At 41.3% G+C, this 27,973-nt stretch overlaps 1 protein-coding gene across 1 annotated transcript; it reads right to left on the reverse strand.

Annotated features, from left to right (window-relative positions):
* ANKRD46 (ankyrin repeat domain 46) lies at positions 1 to 27,851 on the reverse strand. The gene is made up of 5 exons (XM_036031309.1): positions 27,762 to 27,851; positions 8,394 to 8,724; positions 7,080 to 7,238; positions 633 to 1,210; positions 1 to 393 (listed from the first exon to the last, which is right to left on the reverse strand). The coding sequence occupies exons 2-4, from the start codon at positions 8,702 to 8,704 to the stop codon at positions 994 to 996; spliced, it is 687 nt and encodes a 228-aa protein (XP_035887202.1). The 5' UTR covers positions 8,705 to 8,724; positions 27,762 to 27,851; the 3' UTR covers positions 1 to 393; positions 633 to 993.
* Between the last annotated feature and the right edge of the window lie 122 nt (positions 27,852 to 27,973).

Raw genomic sequence — 27,973 nt, forward strand, 5'->3', positions numbered from 1 at the left:
TTTTTGATGAACAGACCATCCTTGAAATAAACACTAAGGGAAATTGAAAAGTGAACAAAATGAACTCTTCATTTCTTATAGATATTAACAAGTAAAGCAGTTTACAAAAAATTATTCTAAAACAAATAAATATAAGATCAAACCTATCATTCTTTAGTAAAATATAGCTCACTTTCAAAAGTTCTAGTTGGTTTGTGACTAGATTTGAAAGCGTTAAAATAAACCAAAGAGATTCCAACAATACTGATTTACTATGCAGGATTTGAAAAAAGCACTTCAAGTTTTAAACTGAATGTTTCATTCTCCTGTCTATTCTCAGAGACTGTAAAATAAAAAAAGAGGCTCTTGCAAAAATAAACAAGAACAAAACAAAATCACCAATCAAAACCAATCATAAAAGAAAACCAGCCCTGGCTGGTGTAGCTCAGTGGATTGAGCGCAGGCTGGGAACCAAAGTGTCCCAGGTTCGATTCCCAGCTAGGGTACATGCCTGGGTTGCAGGCCATAACCCCCAGCAACCGCACATTGATGTTTCCCTCCCTCCCTCCCTCTCTCTCTCTCTCTCTCTCTCTCTCTCTCTTCCCCTTCCCTCTCCAAAAATAAAAAATAAAAATAAAAAAACTTATATAAAAAAAAAAGAAAACCTAAAATTCCTTTTTGAACACTTCGCTTTAGCTGGTCCTGTATGAGGGTAAGGTTTCTATAGCAAGGGCTTCCTTTTTCTTTCTTTAGTCACTTCCATGTTTTTATCAAGCAAGACTGTGTGTTGCTAAGAAGTCACGTGGAGTTAGAGGTAGCTTTGGGATGCGGTATACTTGACTACACTAAGTAGTTAGTTCAGATGAACACGTCATTCTAAAAGGATTACACTATGTAAAACTGCAAAAAAGAAAAACATGTACAGCCCTCACTGCCTTGCACAAAAACAAGCTTGAGAAACTGAGAAACACTGGAAGCCAGAACAGGTATGTGCCTCCTCTTCTATGAGCTCCTTTAATGCACCAGTTCAGGCTGGTTTTCCACGAAAGGCAGCACCCCACTCACATAGTAGGCAATGCCGAGAGACAGCAGAGCAATGACGAAGATCAAGAGCAAAACCCTCCAGAAGCCCAGGTCCTCTACAAACTCCTGCCACGTGGTTCGGAAGCTGGACAGGACCCCTTCGCCTTGCTGCAGGTTGGGGTTGAGGAGAGAATGGCTTTCCATGGCGCTGTGAGAGAAGCAAAGAGAAAGTAAGTGGGCATGAAACCACCCACTTCACCCATTTTAAAAACATAAAACAACAGGAGCTGTATTATTTAGAAAAGAGCAACTTTACAACACAGTCCTCACAAGAAGAGAACTGACATACATATGCATATACACCCTCACACACTCTGTTCTGATTTGTGTATCTGGACAATCTGCCTCGAACTGTAATTGCTAAACCATAGTATTATTATTAAACCATAATAATTATGCTTCTTGGTTTTGTATCTAGAAGAGTCGAAGTTAAAAGTCCTCTTCTAATAAAAAACGTCCCAAGCAGGAATCTTGAAGTTAGTCAAATGAGCTGTTTCCATCAGATACTAAACCAAAACACGTTTGGTTATTTTAAACTTAGAAGAATTCAAAACAAAAAGACTCATAATTTGAGAATTCTTGTTAAAAAAATAAGAGGGGCAAATCTAAAAAATCATTTAATACAGTATGTGAATCTTAAAGTTAAAAGGGGGTTATTTTTAGTTTAATAATATGATCAGTGAAAGAATTCCTTCTTTTAACTGTAATTCTTTAATAATGGAGGCTAACTCTTCAGTCTAACTCCTCCATTTGAACAAGTCTACTCATTAGAAATTCTTTTTAATAGTTTCTTCCCAGTGGCTTTAATTCTATCTTTTACAATAATACAGAATAAGTTTACTTCTCTTCTGCATAAAGGCTGAGCCTCATTGAAATAAGGTAACACAAACACCATAAAACCACTGGTTCTGGTTTTCAGAACTCTGTCCGGGAGAACTCTGACTGCTATCAGCAGAAAACAGTGTATCTGATTCGGTACCGGAAGGCCTGCACAGCGATGAATTCGAAGCTCAAAGGGATCAACACCCACGAGAGTGTCACACCAGCAGGCTCAGTGGCAGGCTATCATTTAGATTAAAGCCACCGTGACCATAATCGCATGTGTCAACCATCTATCGCTTGGAAAAAGTCCTTCTACCCTTCCTAAACACTTTCTCTTCACATTCTTCCACTTGTCTGGCTGCAGAACAAAGCAAACAGCATAAAACAATGTCTTAGAGTCTGGTTCACAATGTAAAGTCAGCAGTTTTCTAAAACCTACAGCTTTAGTTTACTTCTTGGCCCTGTTAACCAGTGGTCCTTTACTAGTCAGCCTTTGCTAATATTAGAGGTCTTCTCTTATCGTGAAAAGCTGACTTCCAAATGGGCCCATTTGCTTCACACTCAAAGTTTTCTTTTCATATTAAAAAATATTTATTTTCTGAACACAAGAAGACATTTTCAATGAGAATCTACAACTATAGAAAAATTTAGGAAACTGAAGCACTTTCCAAACTAATACTAGAACATTGGGAAGGTTTAAACACATAAAACCATAAATAGATAAAGAAGGTCAAAGTTCACTTTGACATAAAATTTGACTATACCCGACCTGACATGCTTTCATCCTCACAGACGTTACATGTAAAATGAGAATGCACTTGAGCTCTCCAGGGGCTCATGACACTCTGCATTTCAGAATTTTCTACAGTGACTCTACTCAATGAAGTGTTTGCTGCTGCCCACAGAGCACCCGGTTCCAACAGCATGACAGTGTGAGCATGCACGTGTGGGTTTTTTTGCACATTTGTCATCTACACTGTTTTAGTTACCTTGTACCTACAAAGTACACAGGAACTAAATTAAATTTAGGATTATGGGAGATTGGGAAAGTATTTTTCACTAATTTGATGTATACAGACCCTTTAAAAAATTATGCAACAACCCCATGAAAAATGCAACTAAATTACAGAACAACCAACATTCAGAACCGTCAGAAACTGAACTGAATGGAAGTCCTACAACTACAGAATTAAAGAAGAAACCACGCTGAGACTGGTGGGAGGGGCGGGGACGTGGAGTCGGCTGGTCCCACACCCACTTGTGGTACATAAAAATGGGAGGGATGTCTCAGGACAAGGGGTCCCAGCCCTACACCAGGCCCCCAGCCCAGATTTCCAGTGCAAGGAGGTTAAGACTCCTAAATTCTGGATGTAAAAACCAGTGGGGATTGAGACTGCAGAAGACAGAAGCTACTGGAATCCCAGGCAGTCCTCTTAAGGGGCTCACACACAGATGCATCAGGACTCACTCCCCCTGAGCTTCAGTACTAGGGCAGCAGATTGAAAGGCATCAGAAACAAATGGGGAGGAACTGAACTGAGGCCTGGAAGGGCAACTTTCTCCCAGACATAAATACTAGACAAGGCCATTTTTCTTTTACTGAGCCCTCCCCGCCAGAGTCACAGAGCCAGTAGGCAGGAACAATATCTGAGACTCCATCAACCTGGCTCACACTGCCCCACCTGCTGAGTTCCTGAAGCCCTGCCCCACCCAAGTTTCAGGCTCACCCAAGCTGTTTCCAGTGATTTTCCATATGAATGGCTTGTCTTGGCTCATGCTTCAGATTTTCCTAAATTCTCTCAAACAAGCGGCATTTGGCTTCAGCAAGCCCCATACCTCTAGCTAAGTGGCCCCAGGCCCAACACTAGCAGCAGCTGGCCTTGATTCACAGCTTGTCCTCCTGGGCACCTACAAGCCCAGCACAAACAGCAGCCATCTGCAGATCACTTTGTAGATAATGACATGTGACCCCAGACAGAACATAGGTGGGGGCTACCTTGGACATGGCAACAACAATCAAGGCTCAATTATGACAGGAGGGTGTACACAGCCCACACAGTGGGCACACCCTGAGTACCCAGCTTGGGTAATAAGGAAGGCTGTGCCCCGGACCCTGCAGGTCACCTACTACATTAAGCCATTCTATCAAGCCTGGGAGATAGAGTAGCTCTACCTAACACGTACAAACACAGGGAAACTGCCAAAATGAGACAAAGAAACATGGTCCAAATGAAAGAACAGGTCAAAACTCCAGAAAAGAAGCTAAACAAAATGGAGACAAGCAATATATCAGATGCACGGTTCAAAACACTGGTTATAAGGATGCTCAAGAAACTTAGTGAGGACTTTAACAGCATAAAAAAAGATCCATTCAGAAACAAAGGATACACTAATTAAAATAAAGAGCAATCTACAGGGAATCAACAGTAGAGTGGATGACACTGAGAATCAAATCAATGATTTGGAGCATAAGGAACCAAAAAACAACCAATCAGTATAGCGAGAAGAAAAAAGAATCCAAAAAAACAAGGATAGTGGAAGCAGCCTCTGGGACAATTTCAAGCATTCCAACATTCACATCATAGGGGAGCTGGCAGTAGAGAGTATAAGAAATTGAAAATCTATTTGAAAAAATAAGGAAAGAAAACTTCCATAACTTGGTGAAAGTAAGAGACGCACAAGTCCAGGAAGTACAGGGTCCCAAACAAGATAGATGCAAAGAGGCCCACTACAAGACACATCATAATTAAAATGCCAAAGCTTAAATACAAAGAGAGAATCTTAAAAACAGTAAGAGAAAAGCAGTTAGTTACCTACAGGGGAGTTCCCATAAGACCGTCAGCTGATTTCTTGAAAGAAACTTTGCAGAGTAGGAGAGACTGGCAAGAAATATCCAAAGTCATGAAAAGCAGGGACCTACAGCCAAGATCGCTCTACCTAACAAAGCTATCATTTAGAATCAAAGGGCAGATAAAGAGCTCCTCAGACAAGAAAAAAACTGAAGGAGTTCATCATCACCAAACCATTAATATAGAAAATGTTAAAGGGACTTTTTAAAGAAAAAGATGACGATCAAAACTATGAACAATAAAATGTCAAAAAATACAAATCTATGAACAATTGAATCTAAAAAGTAAACAAGAAAAACAGAGAAAGAATCATGGAAATGGAGAGCATTTAGATGGTTGCCAGAAGGGAGGCAGGTTCAGAGGAGCGGGTGAAGAGGTGAGAGGATTAAGTAGTACAACTCGATAGTTACAAAAATGGCCATGGGGATGTCAAGTTCAGTGTAGGAAATGGAGTAGCCAAAGAACTTACACACATGACCCACAGACATGAACACTGATGGGGAGATTGCCTGAGGGAGTAAGGGGTGCTGGGTGGGGGGGGCCAGAGGGAAAAATTGGGACAACTATAATAGCATAATCAATAAAATATAAGTTTAAAAAATATACGAACCTAAAAAAATATACCAAGCAATGTCTCAAAAATAACTAATAAATGAAAGCACATTCTTGGATATTTCTCATGGTAAAAAAAAAAAATAAGTAATTTACTACTATTGTTTAGAAAGATGAAAATGAATTTCAAGTTAGTTTGGAAGAACGTAACCTGTGACAAATAACAGATAACAATGTTATTAAATTGCTTATGGCATTCAGGCAGTAAAGCTGGAGGAGAGAAAGTAAGACAAGATTTAACACATACTCAATTCAGTGATGTGAAAATGCACAGTGATGTGACCCAAAGTACACAGGCGAGAGAAACAGGCTTGCAAATGCATCTTTGACCTTCTGCTTATTTGATCTACTTCTAAGCTTTCAGTGATAACTCTGGGGAAGCAGGCACTGTTCTAGGCATAAAACTCTTTCATATCTTTGGACAGTAATAAATATTTGAAAGTATCTGGACAAAACACTCCTAAGCTCGAGAGTGGAATTAATGGTCCCGAAGGAACACCCCAGGCAGTGCACGAAGAGGAAGGAAAGCAATCATGCGCACAAAGGAACTGAAGTGTGAACGATGAAAAATAGAGAGGGTTTCATTTAGAATTCAAAGAAGCAATGACCCTGATGGTATAGGTGGTCTACAGGATGCTAAATCCGAATTTGATCAATCAGCCACTGGGTCAACAGCTGATGAGGACCCTGAAACATATTCCACTGGAAACTGTGGGGTGAGACTGTAAGAAGCTGATGGCCCCTACCCGGTGTACTTCAGACGGCTGAAACTCCGTGGCAGCCACGAAACTCCATACTAGCACAACAATGTCTGGCCTGCTGACTGTATCTGTTGAGCCAGAGGCCAGGAGTAAAAATGGTTTGTCACCTTTTCAGAGCTGTCTGAACGGTGTTCTGAACTGCTTTTAGATTAGAAATGATGGGAGATTTATGACTCACTCAATCACTGACTCTTAGCCTCACTTAGTTACAGGAGCCCAAATTTTATTTCGTTCCAACTCATGTAAAGGTCACTTTCCCCTGGCTGGCGTAGCTCAGTGGATTGAGCATGGGCTGCGAACCAAAGTGTTGCAGGTTCAATTCCCAGTCAGGGTACATGCCTGGGTTGCAGGCTGTGACCCCCAGCAACCACACATTGATGTCTCTCTCTTTCTCTTTCTCTTTTTCCCTCTCTCTCTCTCTCTCTACCCCCTTCCCTTCCCTCTCTAAAATAAATAAATAAATAAAATCTTTTTTAAAAAGTCACTTTCACTTTCACATCACTGAATTGAGTATGTGTTAAATCTTGTCTTACTTTTTCTCCTCCGGTTTTACTTTTCCTCAGCAGTCCACTTCCCTACCCTCAAGACTACCTTTGTGGTCTTTTCTAATACTGTCCGAGCTCTCAGCCTTAGTTATCTCTCCCTTCTTGAAATCCCATTCTTTTTGTGACCTGTGCTAAAATCCTCAGACTCCTGTCTCCTTCTCCCATAATCAGCTCTTAACCACCTCTCCTCCCTTGCACTGCCGATGCAGCGAGTTTCCCTGCACAGAGCATTCTGTGCATGTGGGCACGTAGTACTTCCTGTTAATAGCTTCTCAATTGTAATCTGGAGCCATAGGGACCTACGTGAAGTTCAAAGAAAGTATCAAAGCTTTGTACTTGAAAGCAAATAAATATAAAGCTCACAAAGTTGTCATAAAAGATCCAGGGACTTAAAGTGACTTGCCCATTAAAAAATTATATCTTAAGTACCTTTCACTCTCAGCTGTCTGCATGGTCTCCAGTTTTGAGTGGGTTCCTCTATTAAATCCTTTTACTTCCTGTTCTTCCAAAGATTCCAGCAATCGGATGACATCTTTATTCACGCCTCTGCGCTTTGCCAGAACTAAGGGTGTAGCACCTTGATGATTGCTTTAAAAAGGTTATCAAAATAAAGAGGTCATTACAGTAATTGTATTACATCGTTAGTACCTAAGACAGTGAAGAAGGTATAAGCCCAATTAAGTTAAAATTAAAATCCAGAGCAGAGCCAATAGTCAAGCTGAAACCTGAATTTTGAATTAACCTATTTTTTTTTCCTTCTAGGGAAAAAGGAAAAGGAATATATAGGCAAAAGAGTACATAAATTAGAATAAATAAAAGAAAAAGAGGGCATCTTTCCAGAAATTAATTGGAAAGTCTAATTCTAGATTCATTTTTGTCATTTACATTTTATGGAAAGAATATTTATATATTTTTTAAAAGTCTAAGAATTTTTTAAAAATCTCAAATGCAACCAGATGAGCTACTGTGACTTGCCTAGCTACCTGACACTAACAACAGGACAGAGCCCAGCTGACATTGAGCCCTGCAGTCAGTCCCCACCATGTGCTGTCCTGATGGGGACAGGAGCATTTACCGTCTTATTCAGAGTCAGGGACAGTACAGGACCAATAAATTTGGGCAACATGTAACTGCACTTTAAAGGTCAAGCTCAGCTTTAACAGTGGCCTGACATCCTTCCCACTCAAGAGAAAAAGCACCTCTAAAATAAACAAAGAGAGCCACTTCTTGAAATTGTTCAGTGCAGAAAGGATTAGGAGCCCCACAGAGAATATGAAGCTAGCATGGAATATCGTATGACAGAAGGCAAGGAAGCTTGGGGATCTGGAGGAACAAGGTTCAAATTCTGGCTATGTGACCTTTGTTAAGTCATTTAACCCTTCTTGTCTCAACTATTTCATCCGTAGAATGAAGATAACAGCTACTGCAAGAACTATTTATTCTGAGGAGTGAATGAGCTAACATAAGTAAACACAGTGCCCAACCCATAACAGATGTTCCATAAATTCTAATTCTCCTTTACTGTCTTCATAGGAAAGCTGGCACTGCTTCAGCACGAATCTAGAAGTCAGCCCCTGGTTCCCTTGCTCCCCCAGCAAGATCCCACTGTTCTCAATGCCTTGCTGACCGCATGGCTACAACTGATAAACGAGGAAACAAAATCAATAGACTCCAAGATTAGCCCACTGGTTGAGAGACTAATGGGAAGAAATGACTAGACTTCAAAAACCACAGAGAACTCACCAAATATCAATTTTGAGTCCATTGGAAACTAGGAACTGAATAGTATCCACATGACCGCAGAGGTGAAGGGCAGTGTTCCCTTGGTAGTCTGTGGCCAGAAGGTCAGCACCGAACTTATGCAGCAGCTGGCAGATGTCCACATTCCCACGGGCCGCTGCAAGGTGAAGGCCCGTTCGGCCCCTGCTGTCGCGAATGTTTGGGTCAAAGCCACTTTCCAAAAGCCTCTTGGAATAGTTAAAGTCTCCGTCAATACAGGCTTGTAGCAAGGGCACGTTGGTCTGGGAAGAATCGTTTACAAAAACGTAGGACATGGTTCTGGTGTGGTGGATGCCTGCAGTGAAACATGAGGACAGTGAGGTTTGGCAAAGGCAGACTAAATCAAGACAATAAAGTCACTTAGAAAAGCACCTTTTGCTATCCTTCCTGGCCTCAGGAAGGCCTCAGCCTCTGATAAAGCACCTCACCAAACAGAAACAACCACCACGTTATCAATTACATTTTATTTGCCACTATAACGTCTTGTTCCTTCATATCTTCTAGGTCAAAATTGCAATTAAATTACTGTAAAGCTTTATTTTGCTTTTCATCATATAAAAATACTGAGACATTTTTAGAGTTAAGCAAGCTGTAACTGCTTAGATTGAAGTTTAGTGCATTGTCAGGAAACATAAACACGTGGATCCTTAGACTTCAAAGAACTATCCACGCACATGCGCACACACTACTGCTGACACTCTCGTTTAAATCAAGTAATATATCTCCTCCATATACTTGCTTCTTACCGCATTTGATATGTTCCATGTGGTAAACAGAGCTATCTGCTCAAAAGTTAACTAAATTAGCATCAAACACAGCAAAACAACACTCAACAAAGCCCCACTAAATGCCGTGTTTATAGCACAAATTTCTAATTTTAACATAAAAAGCTAAGGAAAGCAACGAACTTAATTTAAAAATTACAAATATCACAAAATCAATTCAGATTGCCCATCTTTTTCACAATACTGATCTTCTTCTGCTCTGTTCTACGGTTACCTAAATATCTGACTTTACCAAACTCCCACTGTCTGAAGATGGAGAGATGAGGAAAACCAGGTCTGTCTGGGAGTAGAGAGGCGGGGCAGAGGCAGCAACCCCAACTGTGTCCACGCCAATATTTCATCCACCTGAGTAACGCAGCCTCACCAGTCCGAGTGTCCACATCTCCCTCACGGACACCTCCCTGCCCCAGTGGTCTCTCCGTGTCTCGCCCTCTCTCTCTCTCTGAGCATCTTTTTCTGTGTGCCTCTCTCACTGTCTCTCTGTCTTCCCCCCTCTCTCTCTGTCTCTCTCTTCCCCCACCTCTCTTGGCTCATGTAAAAATAAGCATGACAAATCTTTACTAAGAAACTGAAGAGAAAACAAACCAAAACAAGAAAACACAAAGACAGAGACTGATGTGTTTACTATAGCGATGACTCCCACTCTAAGGTTACTTGAAGGTTAGTCAGAGATGAGCATGGCTTGTAATCTATCAGCCTAAATCTTCCTTTCTGGGACACTAATGGAACTGGATGCAAGACCAAGCTCCTCTTGTGCCTGACCTCAGGGTGTCAGGAGAGCAGGGCTGTGGAGTTCGATGACACTCTGGGCCCCTCCTCCTCTTAGCCTGGTTTCCCAGCAGAGCCGTGGTCCCTCCAGTCCGGGGCGCCCTTACACTAGAGCTCTGCTGCTGCCCGGGGCTCCCGGGGCAAAAGGAAACAGTAACAGGCACCGAAGGCCTGCGCTGAGCCAGGCATGGCACCAGAGCCTCTTACTGAGTTTCCTTTAACCCTCCTAACAACTCCATGCTACGGCTCATTGTACCTGAATTCTAGTAATGAGTCACTGGAGGGGGGTAAGCCAAGAAAATGCCACGGTCTCATCATACTATTCTTTGAGAAAGGCTGCTTTGTTGGCAGCATGAAGAGGTGAGGTTGGAGGGGGTCAAGATCTGAGACAGAGAAATCAATCAGTATGTCACTGTGCAAACCCAGGCAAGAAATGCGGAGAGCCGGACCTCAGGCAGTGGCAGAGAGACGGGGCACACTGCTCAGGGATGTGGAAGGTAAAATCAGTGCAAATTAATGACCCATTGCATATAAAGAGTGAGAAGGAGCTGTTAAGGATAAGTCTAAACAAGGGAAAAATCTGCCTATGATTAATTACAGAGGTCAAGGTAAAATACACTTCAGATTATAACACTATACAATACTTTTTAAAGAAATTAACCCAGTGAGAAGAAATGACTCGATACAATTGTCAAGCGTTTTCCTTTGGGGGCACTCTCCCTGTTTTCTCCTACAGCATTCATCTGATTGAATCATTAAAAAAAATGAAGCTATCACAAACTTTTTAAAAATAAAATACCACATATGTGCTTTTCAAGAAGTAATGTGTTTTGGTTAAATTGTGTATGAATAGATTCTGAGAAACAATTTACTTGGTATTTTTGGTTAAAACACAGTAAGAATTCTTGTGGTTTGCAGACTGGGATTCTTTTGAATGTTGGCTCCGGGGAGAAAAAAAAAGCCCTTTTTTGGTCTATTTCTTAAGAAAGAAGAAGTGTACTGTACTTTGTGAGTTTCTTTGTGCTCTTGAGAAACTGCTAACCTTACTCCCAAATTTAATAAGCTCGATAACACTTTTCATTTCGATCACAGAACTGAATTTGTCTTAAAGCAAGGTCACAGCAGAAAATACTCACGTAAGCCTTAAGATTAGATCTTTTCTCAGTGGTCACCTGGCAGTTTCTCTGAATTCTTAAAAGGGTTCAAACAGGATATCCAGACACGTAACGGTGAGGATCTGGAGTAAATAGAAAATTCGGTTATACTGAAGGTGTGGTGTGAAAAAGGACTCGCTGTTCCGGGAAACGCAGGCAAACCAGCGGGGCCTGCAGGCATCTGCAGAAAGATCTCGGTTCATGAGGCTAGTGACTGACAGGTAAGAAGAGGGAAAAGGAAGAAAAAAGGGCTTAAAGAGTAGCTCTGTTGCCCACAAACAAGAAGGAATGGTCAGGAAGATAAAAGAAAAAGGAAGTGTGGTTCATCAGCAGAGACAAAACTCAGCTCCGAAAAGAAAACTCATTCTAAGCCCCTGGGATTCAGAACGCACGTTTTTCTCGTGAGTGGGGGCTGGTCCTCCCCCTCAGGTTGTCCCCTCTTTCCTTCTCAGCGTGAAAGGAAGGCTGGCTCGTACCTGTCTGCAGCCTGTTCCACACGGCTGCCCCCCTCCTCCCGGACCGTGGGGCTGCCCACTTCATGCTTCGGCTGGAACCCAGTCAGGTGCCCCTCCGACACTGAGCGGTTCCCAGAGCACCATCTGTCCCACTGGGCTGTTCTCTTCAGGGGTTGTGTCAGAGGGGTCAGGGACCGGCAGTATGGCCCATAGAGAATCAGTATTAATTTGTTAAACAAACATTTACTGCGTGTCTACAATGTGCTAGTACCATGCTAAGTGGTGGGGTTATATGAGGGGGGACCCAAAAGAAAGGATTTTTTTAATTAAAAAAAAAGTGTGTTTATTCTTACATGTTTAAAGTTGAGTCACCTTCAAAGGACTCTCCATTTGATGTAATATACCTATCGAGATGTTTTTCCCACTGCTCAAAGCAGTTTTTGAACTCTTCCATTTGGATGCCTTCTAGTGCTTCTGCCATATTTTGTCTCACCTCTTCTAGATGGGCAAAATGTTTCCCTTTGAGGACTTCTTTCATTGGGGAAACAAACAAAAAGTCGCTTGGGTAAGATCCGGTGAATAGGGAGGGTGGGGCAAAAGGGTCATGCTGGTTTGGGTCAAAAACTGCTGAACCCTCAGCGTGGGGTGGGCAGGTGCGCTCATAAATCACCCACCATGAAATGGGCAAACACCTTGAGTCTTCAAAAAAAAAAATTAACTGAAGCTGAATGCACCCTCTCACAACAATGCCAGGTGGTACACTGATACAGATGGGTTCCTAGAACACTCACCTATAGTGTGGGGAGCTTGTAGTACAAGGGGCCCGCCCTCCAGAAGATAATTCTGGGGGTTTTAGGGGCCCCCCCCTCGTAAAGTCTAAATCCCAAATTGACAGTTCTGGCTGAAATTCAGGTTAACCTTTCACTGGCCATTCACATTCACTGTTATCAAATCCCTTTAAATAAGCTTATCCAGAGAAATAATTAATGGTACTTTACGAAGCTCCACTTCCAACGTAAGTCAGGTTGTTTCACAAGGGCTCTCAGTGCCGAGTCGGAAGTGAAGGCCAGGACTGACAAGCAACATGCGAGGACCAGTCCCACAAGTGTGTCAACCAGTGACCTGATGACTGATAATACACACAACACCCACCCTGCTCAACTCTTTACTCGCTTTCTGCAATTCTATAACACCAGCTTAGCCAAACTTCATATCACAGAGCCACTTAATCAATTTCTTTGAACAAGTATTCTGATTCACCTAAAGCCTAGTGTTTTCCTTTCTTGTCCTGAGTCCTGGAGCTGAGTCTCCGTGACTAAAGCCTCTCTCTAACACATACTCTGGCTTTCATTTTCAATGTTAACATAGTGGAGGGGGTTACTCTGAAGACAGCAGGGTTCACATTACGAAAGGGACAAGCTTTGCTTGATCACATAGCTACACCCCCCCCCCCAAGTAATTTTAATTTCCCCTAAGTCCACAGAAAGACATTACTTCTGCCATAACATTTTGATATGACTGGGCCCCATAAGAAAATAAACTTGATCAAATTACAGATTTATGTGATTTCAAACAGTATTATACAAATGCATTCGATCTGATTCTGAAAAACTTGCCAAGACAATGTCTAAGACCCAGATTAGATCTGGATCACTAGAAATCTGTTCACAGCTTCCTCAAGAAGTTATGGAAGTGAATAAAAATCAGGACACAAATTAACTGTTGTCTAAGAGGTCAAGAGGACTATAGATTTTTTAAATCAAGCTTTTTGAGACAATTGGAGATTCACATGCAGTTGTAATAACAGAGGTCCTGTGTACCTTTTACTTCGTTTCCCCGATAGTAACATCTTGCAAAACTATGGTACAAGACCACAACCCACATACTGACATTAATACAGTCAAGATACGGAGCATTTCTGCGACCACGAAGACCTCTCACATTGCCTGTTTACAGCCGCACCCACTTCCCTCCCTCCCTGCTCCTTCATCCCCAGAAACCACTGCTCTGGGTGGTTTCCATTGCTGGGACCCTGTCATTTCAAACACACAAACGGAACCACACAGCACGGAACTTTTGGGGATTGCTTTTTATTTTTTCACTCAATACAATTCTCTTGAGATTGATCCAGATTGTTTATATCAATAGTCTGTTTCTTCTTCTTCTGTGAGTAGTATTCCATGATAAAGAGGTACCACAGTTCGCTGAACTGTTCGCCTACTGAAGGACGTCTGGCTGTCTCCAGTTTCCATGACTATGACAAAGCTTCTAAACATTCGGGTACATATTTTTATGTGAACGTAAGTCTTCGTTTCTCTGGGACAACCACCCACGAGCAACTGCTGTGTTGTATGGTGGCCTAAAGATTTTGACAAAAATACTGTTGAGTTGGAAGGTGCCCACCCTCCCCATACAAAAAAGGGAAAAATGTAAGGTCTTCTTTGGATTCATTTGTCTGGATGCCTCGAGGAACCAGGAGAGTGAGAGGCTATGGAAAAGCTCGTGGGCCCAAGCACATACAAGAGCTCAGGTAGATGCCCTGGTGTTCACTGAAGGGGGCGAGTAGTAAAAACCACTCCCCAAGGAGAGTTAGACGCACTAACGTGTGAGTGTGGACAGGGAACTCGAATCTTTCAAGATTCACAGAGGGGAGTCTGTTCCCCGGTGAGTGATGCGAAAGCCACGCAGACTGACGGCTGCCTTCAGCGGTGGGGAGTGCGGGAGGGAGAGAGATGAGGTCCGCTCTGACTCTCCTGAGACGGCCCCTTCCAGGAGTGCACAGCACGCTCCAGGGGCCAGGGGCGGTGGTTCTACAGCCCGAGGCTGTTAAAAGAGTGGCTCCTCCATCCAGAACGTTTCTGGAGCTGGAGAGCCTGAGTCTGAAACCCACGTGAGCTACTTACTAACTGCATGACTTAAGCACCCTAAAATAACAATCACTGCTCTCCCAAGACCAAATGCCGCTCTAGGGACCAGTCCTCTGCTGTACTGGAGACAGCTGGCAGAGAGCACTGATCCGCTGGTAACTCAGCAGCTGCTGACAGTGAGTGACCTCTAGTGGGGAGAAACGACCTCCAGGAAAGAAGAGGAGAACTGGTTGCTGGCAGAGGGAAAACAGCCAGAACAGTGGAGAGGAGGAATGAGCAAGCCCCAGAAAGCCCTCGGCTTGTTCCTTGTTCCTTAGGGCCTGGTTCCTAAGGGACAGTGCCTGCTGGCTGTTCCAAAGGCCGACCCCTTGGGACTGTGAAAGGCAGGGTTTCGGTGGGCAGGCCTCAGAAGGCTGGCGCGGCCCGTGTCTAAACCCCTGGCCCCGCACTCGCACTTGGTGGCACGGCCTGAGAAGCCTATGAGGACAGACGGGGCAGTCACCCAAAACTCAGTTACAAGAGATCCTAACACTAAATAGTCCAACGCTGAAATGTCTCAATCCAAATAACAAAATACGGAGATTTTGGTGTAAGCTTGTGAGTCACTGACTTGATGAAAAGTTCTTGTTAATATTCTTTTTCTTTTATATTTTTCTCTTATGTCAATCTGCTTAACTTTTAGTATTCTTGATGGTTAAGAACTAATGGAAAAAATATGTCCTATTTTATCATCTGTGTATTATAACTTTCAATTGGTCTTCTACACCCAGTATCACAAACTGGATATAATGTGTCGATTCACTTTTCATTTTGAAAAGTCACTGGGAAAAGCACATTCCTGGGACAAATGGATGGACTACACTATGCCTACACAGCAACTTCAATCAGAGATCAGAACACCAGACACGTCAGCAAAATGCAAGGAGCACACGGCATATCTGAAGTGTGACATCACAGCTGTCTCCCACATTTTCTAATGACAAAACAAAGTAGCGACCTGAGAATGGTATACAGTAAGTGTAACCTCCAAGTCAGGATTCTCTATACCTCACTTGGTCAATTTTTACCCCTTTAAAAGGATACATTTATTTTAATTTATAAAATACCTTCAAAGAACCATGAAATAAGAACTTCCAATGAAGTCATTAGATCCTAACTGCGAGCACTTTAAAATTATGGTTCTCAAAACCCAAGCACTGTGCAGATCCACAGATATTAGGCAAGGAAAAAGCCCTATTTGTAAGAAATCTAGCTCTGAACAAGAATCTGAACAATTTAAATTCTTCCCCAAACAGTAATCATGTATTTGTTCAGTCTGCTTATCTTCAGTGGTATGTTTCCCTAAAAGAGGGGTCTTCATTTCCAAGGCTCAGAGAAGTTCGTGAGTCTCAGGCCACAGCGTTCAGTGGCGGAGTGCCCTTCGAATTTAGTCTCTAATATTTCCTAGATGCCATGAGCCTCTATACAGTCAGCAAGATAATTAAGGAGAACATGGCTCATACAAAGTTTTGTTGCCTGTTCAAAACTGTCTGCAGAACTCCCTGCCCGACCATGTCTCCAGAGGGCAAGAAGAGGTCTGATCTATGTGTCTGCCCGGCGCGAGGACACAGTGCAGAGGCAGCGTTTGTGAAAAGCCAGGCATGGGAAAATCCAGTAATTCTCTGCTGAATGTACACTCAATTAGGTTCACTGTAACGGGATTTTAAAGTAACATCTTTTCGTATGGCTAGTTCTACAGTTCATTGTAAATTTAAGAAAATAAATATGAACAGAGACAAAAGTTAAAGTTACCTATAATCTTAGCAACTAGAAATGACTATTTGAAATGACTGCTTTAATATTTTGGTGCTATAGTCTCTAGCATTTTTTCTCTGTATGAATATGTATATTTAACTCATACGATGCATATTAATGTTAACCTTTTCCACTTACTATATTGTGAACATCCTTCCATGTTACCAGTCTTCTATTACAATTTGTAATGGTTGTATTCTATTGTCAGTATGTACACCACAACTTTCTTATTGAGTTCCTTAGAACATTAAAACAAAATTTACCCTATATTTTTTCTATTATAGAGTTTTGAACTCATTGACATTTTAAGACAATCAAAATGTAATCTAAGCAAATTTTTAAATAATATTTTTGGTCAAAATTTGACTATCATAATAGGTTCTCAAACAATGCCTTTAAAAGATGTGACACAGATGGCCTGATTACAATGTAGGGCCGTGGAACCAGCCTCATTTCTTCCTGGGCAAACCCTCTCACTGTGACAGCAATCTTAATGCAATGCTTGCTTTGCTCACAACAAAACTTCCAAGATTACAGTGGTTTATAGTCATCCTAAACTACAGTTCATCTTAAACTAAGCTGGATGTAGGGTCTTCATCTACTTTTGGGGAGGTCATCTTAGGAGGGCCTGGGAAATAAATTCTCATCGATCATTTGGCTAGGATTCCAATTTTTAACCTTGGAGTTACCTACCCAAAATAAAGACAAAATATGTGAATATTACTTGAGTTCGGAATGTAGGAAAAAGGCAGCCTCTTTCTGAAAGCATGGTACTAAGTAAATTTTAAAAGGAATTGAGAAGAGTACCCTTACAGTATACTCCAGTACCATGAAGAACATTTGAAGAAGGAAGTTGATAGGTAGAACCTTCCGAATTTTGCTTCCAAGGCTCAAAAATAATGACCAGATGTTCAATGAGAGTAATTTTTAGATAGATCTGGATCCAGCATTGGCAGATACATTTTTACCTTATTTCTAAATTTGAGGAAAACTCACATTTTGTCTTATGTCCAACAGTTTAGTCTATTTTGACTGGGTCTAAAATTCTTAACTTCGGGATTTCTTCAGCGCCAGCTTTATTAGTGTGGTAAAGGTGAGGTTAACGTGGAACGTGTGAATTACGGAATGCTCCTTTAAGGGAGGCCAACTCATTATGTTTAAGTTTATGTGATAATTAAAAGTATGTTAGTCATGTATTACTTAGTAGGGGTCCTTAGGAATCAAAACTTAATGAAAAGAGAAAAAGGACTTGTTTGTATATTTGTTATTACTGTGCAAACAACTGCTTAGCAACATCTGAATACATAATATTTAACATTAATTAAGTTATTATGCTCCCGGCACTATTTAAATGTTTTTCCTGTAATCACTGGTTTAATCCTCATAAAAATTCTGTATGGTAAGTACTATCATTATCCTCGCTTTATGTGTGAAAAAATAAAGTCACTAAGTTTGTTTTTATATGACTTTTCTTAATATAATAAATCAGTTTAGCAAACCTTCCCATCAAAGATTGCAGAAAGGGAAACATTAGTTCTAGTCCACAAACTCTGAATTAACTCCTTACAATCATTTTATTAACAATAAACTTCTTTTTAAACCACGGTAAAACCATAAATCCCTGGGAGTGCTTCTTACTCTATGGGAAACATCAGTTCAGCTCATATATTTTGAATTAGCTTTTTGTGGTCATCTCACACAAAGTTTTTTAAAGTGTGAGAAAACAATAAAATATTTGGAAAGGTTTTCTATGTTACAGGAAGTGACTAAACTCCTGACTCATTATTCTCAAGTACGTCTTAGTCATTGACTAGCGAGAAAACACCTGCCTAAAATTTTCTGTCTGCAAGAAAAGGGAACCCTAGTGCACTGTTGGTGGGATTGCAGACTGGTGCCGCCACTGTGGAAAACAGTATGGAGCTTCCTCAGAAAACTAAAAATGGATCTGCCTTTTGACTCAGCAATTCCACTGCTAGGATTATACCCTAAGAACCCTGAAACACCAATCCAAAAGAACCTATGTACCCCAATGTTCACAGCAGCACAATTTACAATAGCCAAGTGCTGGAAGCAACCTAGGTGCCCATCAGTAAATGAATGGATCAAAAAACTATGGTATATTTACACAATGGAATTCTACGCAGCAGGAAGAAAGAAGGAGCTCCTACCCTTTGCAACAGCATGGATGGAGCTGGAAAGCATTATGCTAAGTGAAACAAGCCAGGCAGTGAAAGACAAATACCATATGATTTCACCTTTAACAGGAACCTATCAACAAAACAAAGAAACAAGCAAAATATAACCAAAGACACTGAAATAGAGGACAGGCTGACAGTGACCAGAGGGGAGAGGAGAGGGAATTTCACAGTAAAAGGGGAAAGGTCTGCAGGAACAAGTATAAAGGACACATGGACAAAAATAAGAGGTGATAGGTGGAAATGGGAGGGAGGTGGGAAGGGAGTAAAAGGCAGAAAACTGTACTTGAACAATTTAAAAAAAAATTTTTTCTGTCTCCATCAGGAAATCAAAAAACACCAAAAAAGGATTTCTAATATGTTATTTCCTATAATAGTTATATTAGTTTATTTGTTTGTGTTATTAAAATTTAGTTACAATCCAAGTTTTATAAAGATATTAGCTTAAAATGAGTCAAAATTAACTTCACAAAGGGAATGTTGGTAATCTTGGATATTTTTTGTAACTCTAATTACCTTTTGGTATTTTCCACAATCTTTACTGTATAATTTTGCCATGTTTAAAATTCTGAGCAAGGGACTTCCTCCCACTGGAAGGTCCAAGCCTGTAACTTGTAATTCTATAATAAAGACATTAAATAAGCACTGAGAGGTCAAGCTGAAGTTTTCCATGCGCCTATAGTACTCCTGTAAAAAGTTACTCGATTTTTTAAAAAATTTTCTAGCTACAGCAGCACTTTATATGGCCCAATAGTGCCACCTTGTGGCCTACCTGGGCTTCAAGTGCACCTTGAGCATCCAGTACAGGTAGGTACAAAGCAAGAGCGCTACCAAAGTTTCTCTTTAAATTCAGTTACTTATGATAATTCCCACTCATTCTGAATCTGTGAAAAATCAGAGTTAGGATGAAGTTCAGCCTTCCTTTAAAAAATGTTCCCCAAGCAAATAAGTAGCATCAATATGATTCTAGGCCTATTCCAAAACCTAAACCTTTATTGAACCTTATTAGCAGATTTCACTTGCACAGAATTAAAGTGCTACAAGAATGGCCTTCTTGCTTATTCATTTATTCAGTGTTACTTAAAAATATAGAAACTACAACTTTGGTAAATTATTCCTATTTTCTAAATAGTCCACAAAATTTAAACCAGACTTCACCTGAAATAGTTTGAAGGCACAAGATTGTGCTTAGGAGAAACTTAAGATGTTTCCGTGAAACTCGAGAGCTGAAATGGTCATCTTAGATTGCCTCACCCGATCTCCTTACTTTATGGATAAGGATACTGAGCATCGGAGAGGCTGTAACTTATATGCTACTTTACACACTACTCCTCACCTGCAAGGTTGTAGCCATATTCATGATTCATGGTAGAAAAATAAGTTACAGCACCAATATAACAGTTTATTGTTCATAGTTCTATTATAGTTTGTCACTTTCCACACCCTAAACTATGTGTTAGATTGGGTGTCAGCATATACAGCCTTTTAAAATAGCACGTTTACATCCGGTCACAAAAGAACCACTACATGGGGCACTAGAAATTTCCTCTTTCTCCCCACTGAAAATAAGAATTAAAGATGAGACCCCTGGTAGGAAGCGAGTAAAGAGTCTAAGAGAGCTGAGGAGTGTCTGGGGCTTTAAAGAGGGCCTGCGGTCTTTTCCCGCTCTCGCTCTTTTAGACTGGGGTAACCTTTTTGGGGAGGCATCTCTGACGCCCAGGAATAACAAAATAGGCGTTAGTTACATGCTTAGAACTGGCTCTAGATTCAAGAAAGACACATGAGGATTTTTTCCCCCTAGGTTTTACAGCCCAGCTTAAGAGGATAAAAATAAGTAGAAGATTTCAGGCAGAAGTTGTATTCTTGGGCTGGAGCTTTCCTCATGCTGCCACTCAGGAGCCTGAGATGTGGGGCACAAAGTGGGGAATGCCAGTATTCTAGAGCAGAGCTGAGCCAGCAATCCTTGTGGCTTCTTAAGCACAATAACTCTGACGGGAGGGACCATGAATTACAAGAACCCTCTTTCTGACTGAGACCGGCACCCACGCAGCCTCTCCTATGAACATGGCAGATCTGCGACCTGGCTTGGTTCACATCAGGTACTCAAGAGTTTGATCGGATCTTCTAGGCATGGGAATAAGGGCTGGCAAATTCCTAATGAAACCATTTTTACTGACCTACCAGGTCACTGTGACCAACATAGAAAAGAGTGGTTAGTGACTAAGGATCTCAAGTTTTAACAGCCACATAGCTCTCCCAGATTTGCTGTTTTCCAGGAAACGGCTTCTCAAGGTTTTTTCCCCCCCTTAACATAGTCAAAATTGCTTGCTAATTTTAGCAAACGCAAACCTCGTTTTCTTTCTGCTCCTTATTTTTCAATCTCTCAAAACTATTTAATGCAGCCACGTGCCACTTACGATGGGGCTGTGTTCTGAGAAACGCATCATTAGGCACCATTGCATCAATGCATCGTTGTGCAAATATCCCAGAGCGCACTTACACAAACCTAGGTGGTACAGCCCATTACACACCCAGGTTGTATGGTACAGTCGATTGTTCCTAGGTTACAAGCCGGTATGGCACCTACATCATGAGATTAAATCAAAAACGAGAGAAAATGAAATCAAGAGACATGATAAACACCAGATGTATGAGGCCACTGCCAGCGTAACTTACAGCAAACTTTTATAGGTATAGTAATACTGTAAAATAACAATAAAAAGTATAGTAAATACATAAACCAGTAACAATCCTTCATTATCAACTATTACGTACTGCACGTAATTGCATGTGCTGCGCTTCGGTGCGACTGGCAGTGCGGCCGGATTACGCCAGCATCGCCGCAAACACGCTGTCAATGCACCGCACTCTGATGCTGTGACGGCGGCTACGGCGGCACTAGGCAACCGAAGGTTTTCAGCGCAACCATAATGTTATGTAACCACCGTCACACATGAGGTCTGTCATTGATCAAAATGTTGTTATGCGGTGCCTACCTGTATTTTGTCATTTGTTCTATGACAAACACCAAGGAAATTTGGAATAATATGGTAAATGTCTAAATCTAAAACATTTTTTTTTTCTAGATGACCTGTCAATAGGGGTATGATGTACTATAAAACTGTTAGAAAGAGTGGGGTGTTTTTTTAAGTTGAATAATTGTGACTCTGAACTTTTGTTCTTGTATTCAAGAAAACCATACTCAGGCAAAAATAATTATGATAGAAAAGCTGTTCTTTAAAGTGCTATCAAGCCCTGGCCTGTTAGCTCAGTTGGTTGGAGCCCCATCCCACTCTGCCAAGGTCCCACTATGCCAAGGTTGTGGGTTTGATCTCCAGTCAGGGCACTTACGAGTACAAGAAGCAGCCGATGAATGCATGAGTAAGTGGAACCACAAATTAGTGTTCTTTTCTCTCTCTCTCAAATCAATAAGTAAAATGAAATAAAATAAAATTCTACCAAAAGATAATGACTTCACTGTCTTCAAACAATAGATAGGAGAATAAATTTCTTATATTTGGATATATGAAACAAATTACATTATCAAAATTCACAAGCTTTGGATTTGGGAAAATGATCTAGGATTATGAAATGTTTAGCATCTTAAACAGCAGAAAAAAGTATAGGAACAGAGACAAAAGCAAATTAAAATTGACCAACGATATTTTAACACATCATCCTCAGTGATACTAATGCAAATACATCTAAAATACTTTTACCAAACACACTGCTTTTTCACACCATTTCCCTCCAGTCTTCTCTGGCCCAAATTATAGCTCTTTATTACATACTATTGGATGGTTTCATGTATGTAACTTATCACTTAAAAAAAGGTTCACCCAAGAGTTCCTCAAACTTCTCCCTGTCAAATACCTGTACTTCCACTTCACTCCAGTCCCTCACTTGGATTTTGTCCTCTGGGACGTGTCTCCGCCACCCACTCTTAACCCACAACTCTCCAGGCTGACAGCCACCTCGGATCCTCCACCTGTTCCCCGCCCTCACACCTTGTGAAATGTCTGCTGTTTCCATCTCGCGACCTCTCCTTGAGCCCCCTTTTGGCTACAGCAAGCAGAAAGAAACCTGTCCGCACAACTTTCCCTAACTTTCTCCAGCCAGCCTCTGGTTCCTTCCAGTGCTTTTAAGGCAGATCACTCCCAGTTCCACATCCATCAAGGAAGAAAACGCCTTCCCAATCCAGAGGACCCGGGCACATAGAAGCTAGGACAATGAGCGTAAGTATACACCATCAGAGAGGAAGGCCTGAGGGGACTAAGGTTTGGAGGAAATGAGAACTGGATCAAACCTCAGTGTCAGGTTTCTGCTAACCCAAAGATACCACTGTCCCCCAACCTAGTTAAAGTTGCAGCTACGAAAGACAACCAGATGGATGATCATAAGCTATAAATAGTGAAGGGAGACTTAAAGACTTGAACCAAGAGATCTGTGCTCTGTGAGTTTACCAGAAACTAGTCTTTAAGGACTAGATACCAGTCAAAGATTTGTGTCTCGGCTCCTGACTGCCAATTTTTAGGGTACAACCTCCAGAAGGCATCCTCTAGGTATCTAAGTCTCCTCATTTGAAAAACTGGGGTAATAATATCTGTCCTATCTACTTCACAGTGTTTTGAAGATGACAATGCAATAAACAAATATAAGATGCTAGATTTTTTTTTTTTTTGCTTAGTTTCCAAGTAAAAATACCCCTTAAAAAAGTTCAGCCTGAATTAAGGGTAAAAGATTTCCATATCAATGATAAGGGTACATCACTGAACATCAGTAAAATGACTTCGGCCCTCAGGGGCTCAGGAGCAATCATGGGAGGAACTCTTAAGAGTCTGGTGCTCTGCAAGGGCAAGGCAAGCAAGCAGGGAACTCCCAAGAGGTAGTAACAGTACTATATATGTTAGCACACGAGTACACAGGGCAATACCATAAACAGTGCCATCTGTGTGTCTTGCCTTCACCTCGACATCACGTCTAAAACCCAATGCCCCACACACTCACCACAACAAAGACAGTGCTCCAAGCCTCTGACAACGGTACTAATACGTCTCTAGCAGCCCAGGCTTCTAGCCGTCATCCTAGATGCCTTTTTTCCTCCTGACTCCGAATCAGACACAAAGTCCTGTCAGCTCTTCATTCTTTGCTGTCTCTCAAATTCTATGTCAAGGCAAATTCTATTTCCCTTGTACTCTCACTGCCTCTGCTCTTAATTCTGGCTCTGACACACAACCACATACATGAACTTTTCCACTGTCTTTCTAATTGGTCTCTCAGTCTCATTCTCATCAGTTACCTCCATTCCATGCTTGTGGAACATCAAGTTCAAGCTAAGAAATGTTTTTGGTAGCTCCAAAGGTCCGAGGATGACTCCTTCCTGAGCCTACTATAATAAACTCCTAACCATTCTCCATTTCCACTTTTACCCCTGTATAATTAATTTCTGCACACAGAAAAAAAAATCATTCAAAAACATAAATCACATTTCATTCCCTTGACTTAAATAAGTAAATGGCAACCCAATACATATAAAAATGACATTCAAAATCCTTGCCATGGTCTACAAAACCCAAATGACTTTGCTCCTGCCTATGCAATCCCATCTTTAACCATCTGTACTTCCTGTTCTCTATACTCTAGCCCCACACGCTGCCTTCAAGTTCCCTTTAGCTCTTCCCTGCCTCAGGGTCATCACGCTTACTCTTCCTTCCCCTGCAATATATTTCCTGGCTAGATCTTGACTCAACTGGCTCATTCCCAGCACTCAGGTCTCAGCTCAAATGTATGTATCCCCACAAGTTACTTCTTACATCGTCCTGTTTACTTATCCCATCTAGAATTTTCTTGTTTACTGTATACCCCCCTGTTTGAATGTAAGCTCTTTGAGGAGAAGAGCTTATTTGTCTTGTTCAACAAAACCCACCGTGTCTAACAGCGCCTATTGCGTACTGTGCTCAATCTATACTTTTTACTTTTTAGTTAAATGAATGCATGGTCCAAAAGTAAAGTATGCATTCAAGGAACTCTTCCAATGGAGCATGGAAATTGGTCTTAATGCCTAAAAGGTAACAGTAGTCATGAAGATACTCATTGCAGTTGGCCAAAGACTATAACTAGACAAAAATATATGGCCTAAAATGGGACACCAATAAAACTGATACCACACTTAAGGAGAAATCATGACCATATATATGTCTACTGCTTGAGCGTCTTTTAGGGTCTGAGAAGTAGAAATTATTTAGAAATAATAAACCAACATTTGTTAACTCCTTCCACAGCAGGCACATACTAGACAGAAATACAACATTAAAGCAAAATGATAGCATGAGTATTTCAACAGTTACGTCATATAATACAGAAATATTAGTATTAACACTGGGTTTTTTTCAAATTCAAAATTCATGTTTTAACAAGTAAAGTGAAATGTACAATGCATCTCTAATTAAAAAATTAGTAATATTTCAGAGCATCAATAAAAATATAAACTTATAAAAATGTGTTAAGTATACACTGTCATTCTAATGTATACACTGTCATTCTAATATAAACTAGTAGAAAAGTAAATATTATAAAAAATAAAGAAAATTGAAATAATCACAAAAAAATAAAAATAAATTTGATTTTTTTTCCCAGAAAGCATTGTAAATGAGTTGTTAGCATGTTTTTGGCAAATTTTTCCAGAGGCTAAATAATCTCTCTATATTAACTAGAGGCAACATAATGGTAATGTAGTTACCAACTCCATCTTCAAATCACTTCGTCTCTTCTTTGAGATCTTTCTCTATCCTTTTAATTACTTATTTTTGCAGAAACTGAAACCTTATTGAGCTAGCTTGTGTCAAAGAAAACATTTCCAATTTCTTAATCTCTTAATTTCATAGAGGATACCTGAATCAATTTCAACACTGTTCATGTCTTATTTTGCTCATTTGGAAAGTCTCCAAAATAGTTAGAATAATTTTTGTAATATAAAATTTGCTTTGACACTTTTCTTCCTTCTTTTGAAGTCATGGAAATACAGAATACTTTTTCAAAACAGATGCACCATTCATTAATTTGGAAAGTTGTAATAGAACATATATAATTCCCTTGCTGTGTCCCAAGACAATAAATGCTTAAGGGTTTTTTTTTAAATAGCCAAAAATTCCACAAAGATATATCATAAAAAATACTTTAAAATAGCATCAAATACTAGAACACCAGAATTCTGAGAACCAACAGTGCAGTTATTGATGCTAGGCATATTACATTTAAAATTTAAAGTCGTATGTGGTCATAGCCACTGTACCAGATAATAGGGCTCTAACAGATACCGATTATTTATTTGTGTGTGTCTGTTTCTGGCTTTCTGTTCTGTGCTGGTAATCTATGGGACATGCATGTGCTAATACCACACTGCTTTAATTACGCAGGCTTCACAACAGTACTTGATACCATGTATGGCAAGGCTCCCCATCTTGTTCTTCAGAATCACTGTAACAGTTGTTTGTCATTTTCTATTCCATCTGAGTGTTAGGATTCCTTTGTCATACATCACAGAAATCTTACTGAAATTTTTGTTTACTACACTGAGTTATCCTATCCTTGAACATTGTATATCTGAGTATTCTTTGCTATCTTTTAATAAATTTGTATAATTTTTTTCCATGAAGGTCTTGTACATATTTTATAACTTTTATTTTTAAATAAATTTCTGCTTTTATTTCTGCTATGATTGGAGTCTTTTTTATTACAGTTTTAACTCAGTTATTACTAATACTAGGAATGAAATTAGTGCATGTGGGTTGACTCACATCAGCAACCTTGCTGAACTCTAATTGTAGTCATACAGCTATGGTGTATTTGCATTTTTGCATTTGCATTCTTTTGCATTTTGTGTATTAATCATATCACTTACATAAGTACATTGCGGCGGTTGAAAAATATGCCCACACATTCTTTGATACACCTCCCTTGAGGAGGTGAAGTTTAAATCTCCTCCCCTTGAATGGATTTACTAATTCACTTCTATCAAATAGAATACGGTTGAAGTGGCTTCCAAGATCGGGCAATAAAAAACAGTGAAGCCTCCTCTTTGCTCTCTCATAGATGGTTCACACTGAAGAAAGCCAGCTGCCACATCCTCAGGACACCCAGGCAGTAATACAGGGAAATCAGTTCAAGCTACAAATCAAGTTAATAAAAACAACAGCAACAGGCCTACAAGGTGGCTCAGCTGGTTGGAGCATTGTCCCCTAGACCAAAGGGTTAGGGGTTGGATTCCTGGTCAGGGCACAAACCCAAGTCGCAGGTTAAATCCCCAGTCAGTGTGCATATGAAAACAACAACAACGAAATCTTAAGCAGAGGACACTGGAGTAAGGGAGAAGAGGCTCAAACCCCAGCTCAGCTTTTGCTAGCTGTCTAACCTTGAACAAATTAATTTAGACTCCGTGCCTCAGCTTCCTTATCTGTAAAATGGAAATGTTACTTCATAAGATTGCTCCAAGGTTTACAGTCACTAGGTATTTTAAAGCACTCAGCACGATGTCTGACGTAGAGCAAGCATTTGAGGATAGCTATTACTGTCACTCCTATGCCAACCTCTTCAAGCTAGGAGCTCCTTGGTACCACCATTATTTTTTTAAGGAATGAGAAGTGTTACTATTCAGCGGTATATATTTTTTATCTCAGTATGTTCATATTTTGAACATTGTGGACCGTTTTGCAGAATAAATGTTATCTTTCTCTCGAGGCAGAGCACTGTGTTGGAAAATCTAGTGAGTAAACAACCTGCTTCTCAGCACAGCATGCTAATTAAGGGGCAAGTGTTGTTTTCGAACACGGGCACGCCGGGGCCAGATGCCATTCTGGACATTTCAACGGCTTCTGTTTACGCCTAGACTGCGGACTCCTTATAATCGACCACGTACTGTAATCTGTGCTAATGCGGCAAAAGCACACATGTCGCCCAGGCCTAATGACCAGCGGCCAGCTGCGGCTTCGGCTCGGACTTCGGACCTGGGACCTCCCGGGTCCCCGCGAGCGCTCCCCGCCGCAGGCCCGCCGCGGCCGGCAAATCCTGGCTGGCACCCTTCCTCGGACACCCACTGCCTTCACTCGCAAATGCAACCCCCCACCTACCGCCCGCAGGCCTTTCCCGGTGCTCACGAGCAGCACAGACCCCCGGGCCCGCGGGGACCTGTCTGGCTCTGTCGCCGCTCGGGTCCCTCGGCCAGGCCCCGGGCCGCGTCCCTCCGGGGATTCAGGGCCAGCGGCGGAGATATCAGTGGCTCCCGTCTTGGAGAGGTCCACAGGCCCCCTCCCAGGTACCTTCGACTCGGCGGAGCAGTTGTGACAGCTGCTGCACCCTCCCAGCGGCGAAGGCGGCGGCAGGCCCAGGTGAGAAGCGGTCACAGAGACGAGCGGAGCCTCCATCTGAGCCAGAGCGGCCTCACGCTGCGGCGGCCGGCGCGCCCCCTGGAGGCGGGCAGCCCGCAACGCGGCTCAGGCGGCTCTCAATCAAACCTGAACCTAAGTCAGCT

The sequence above is a fragment of the Phyllostomus discolor genome, chromosome 7 (genome assembly GCF_004126475.2).
Source record: "Phyllostomus discolor isolate MPI-MPIP mPhyDis1 chromosome 7, mPhyDis1.pri.v3, whole genome shotgun sequence".
Lineage (NCBI taxonomy): Eukaryota > Metazoa > Chordata > Mammalia > Chiroptera > Phyllostomidae > Phyllostomus > Phyllostomus discolor.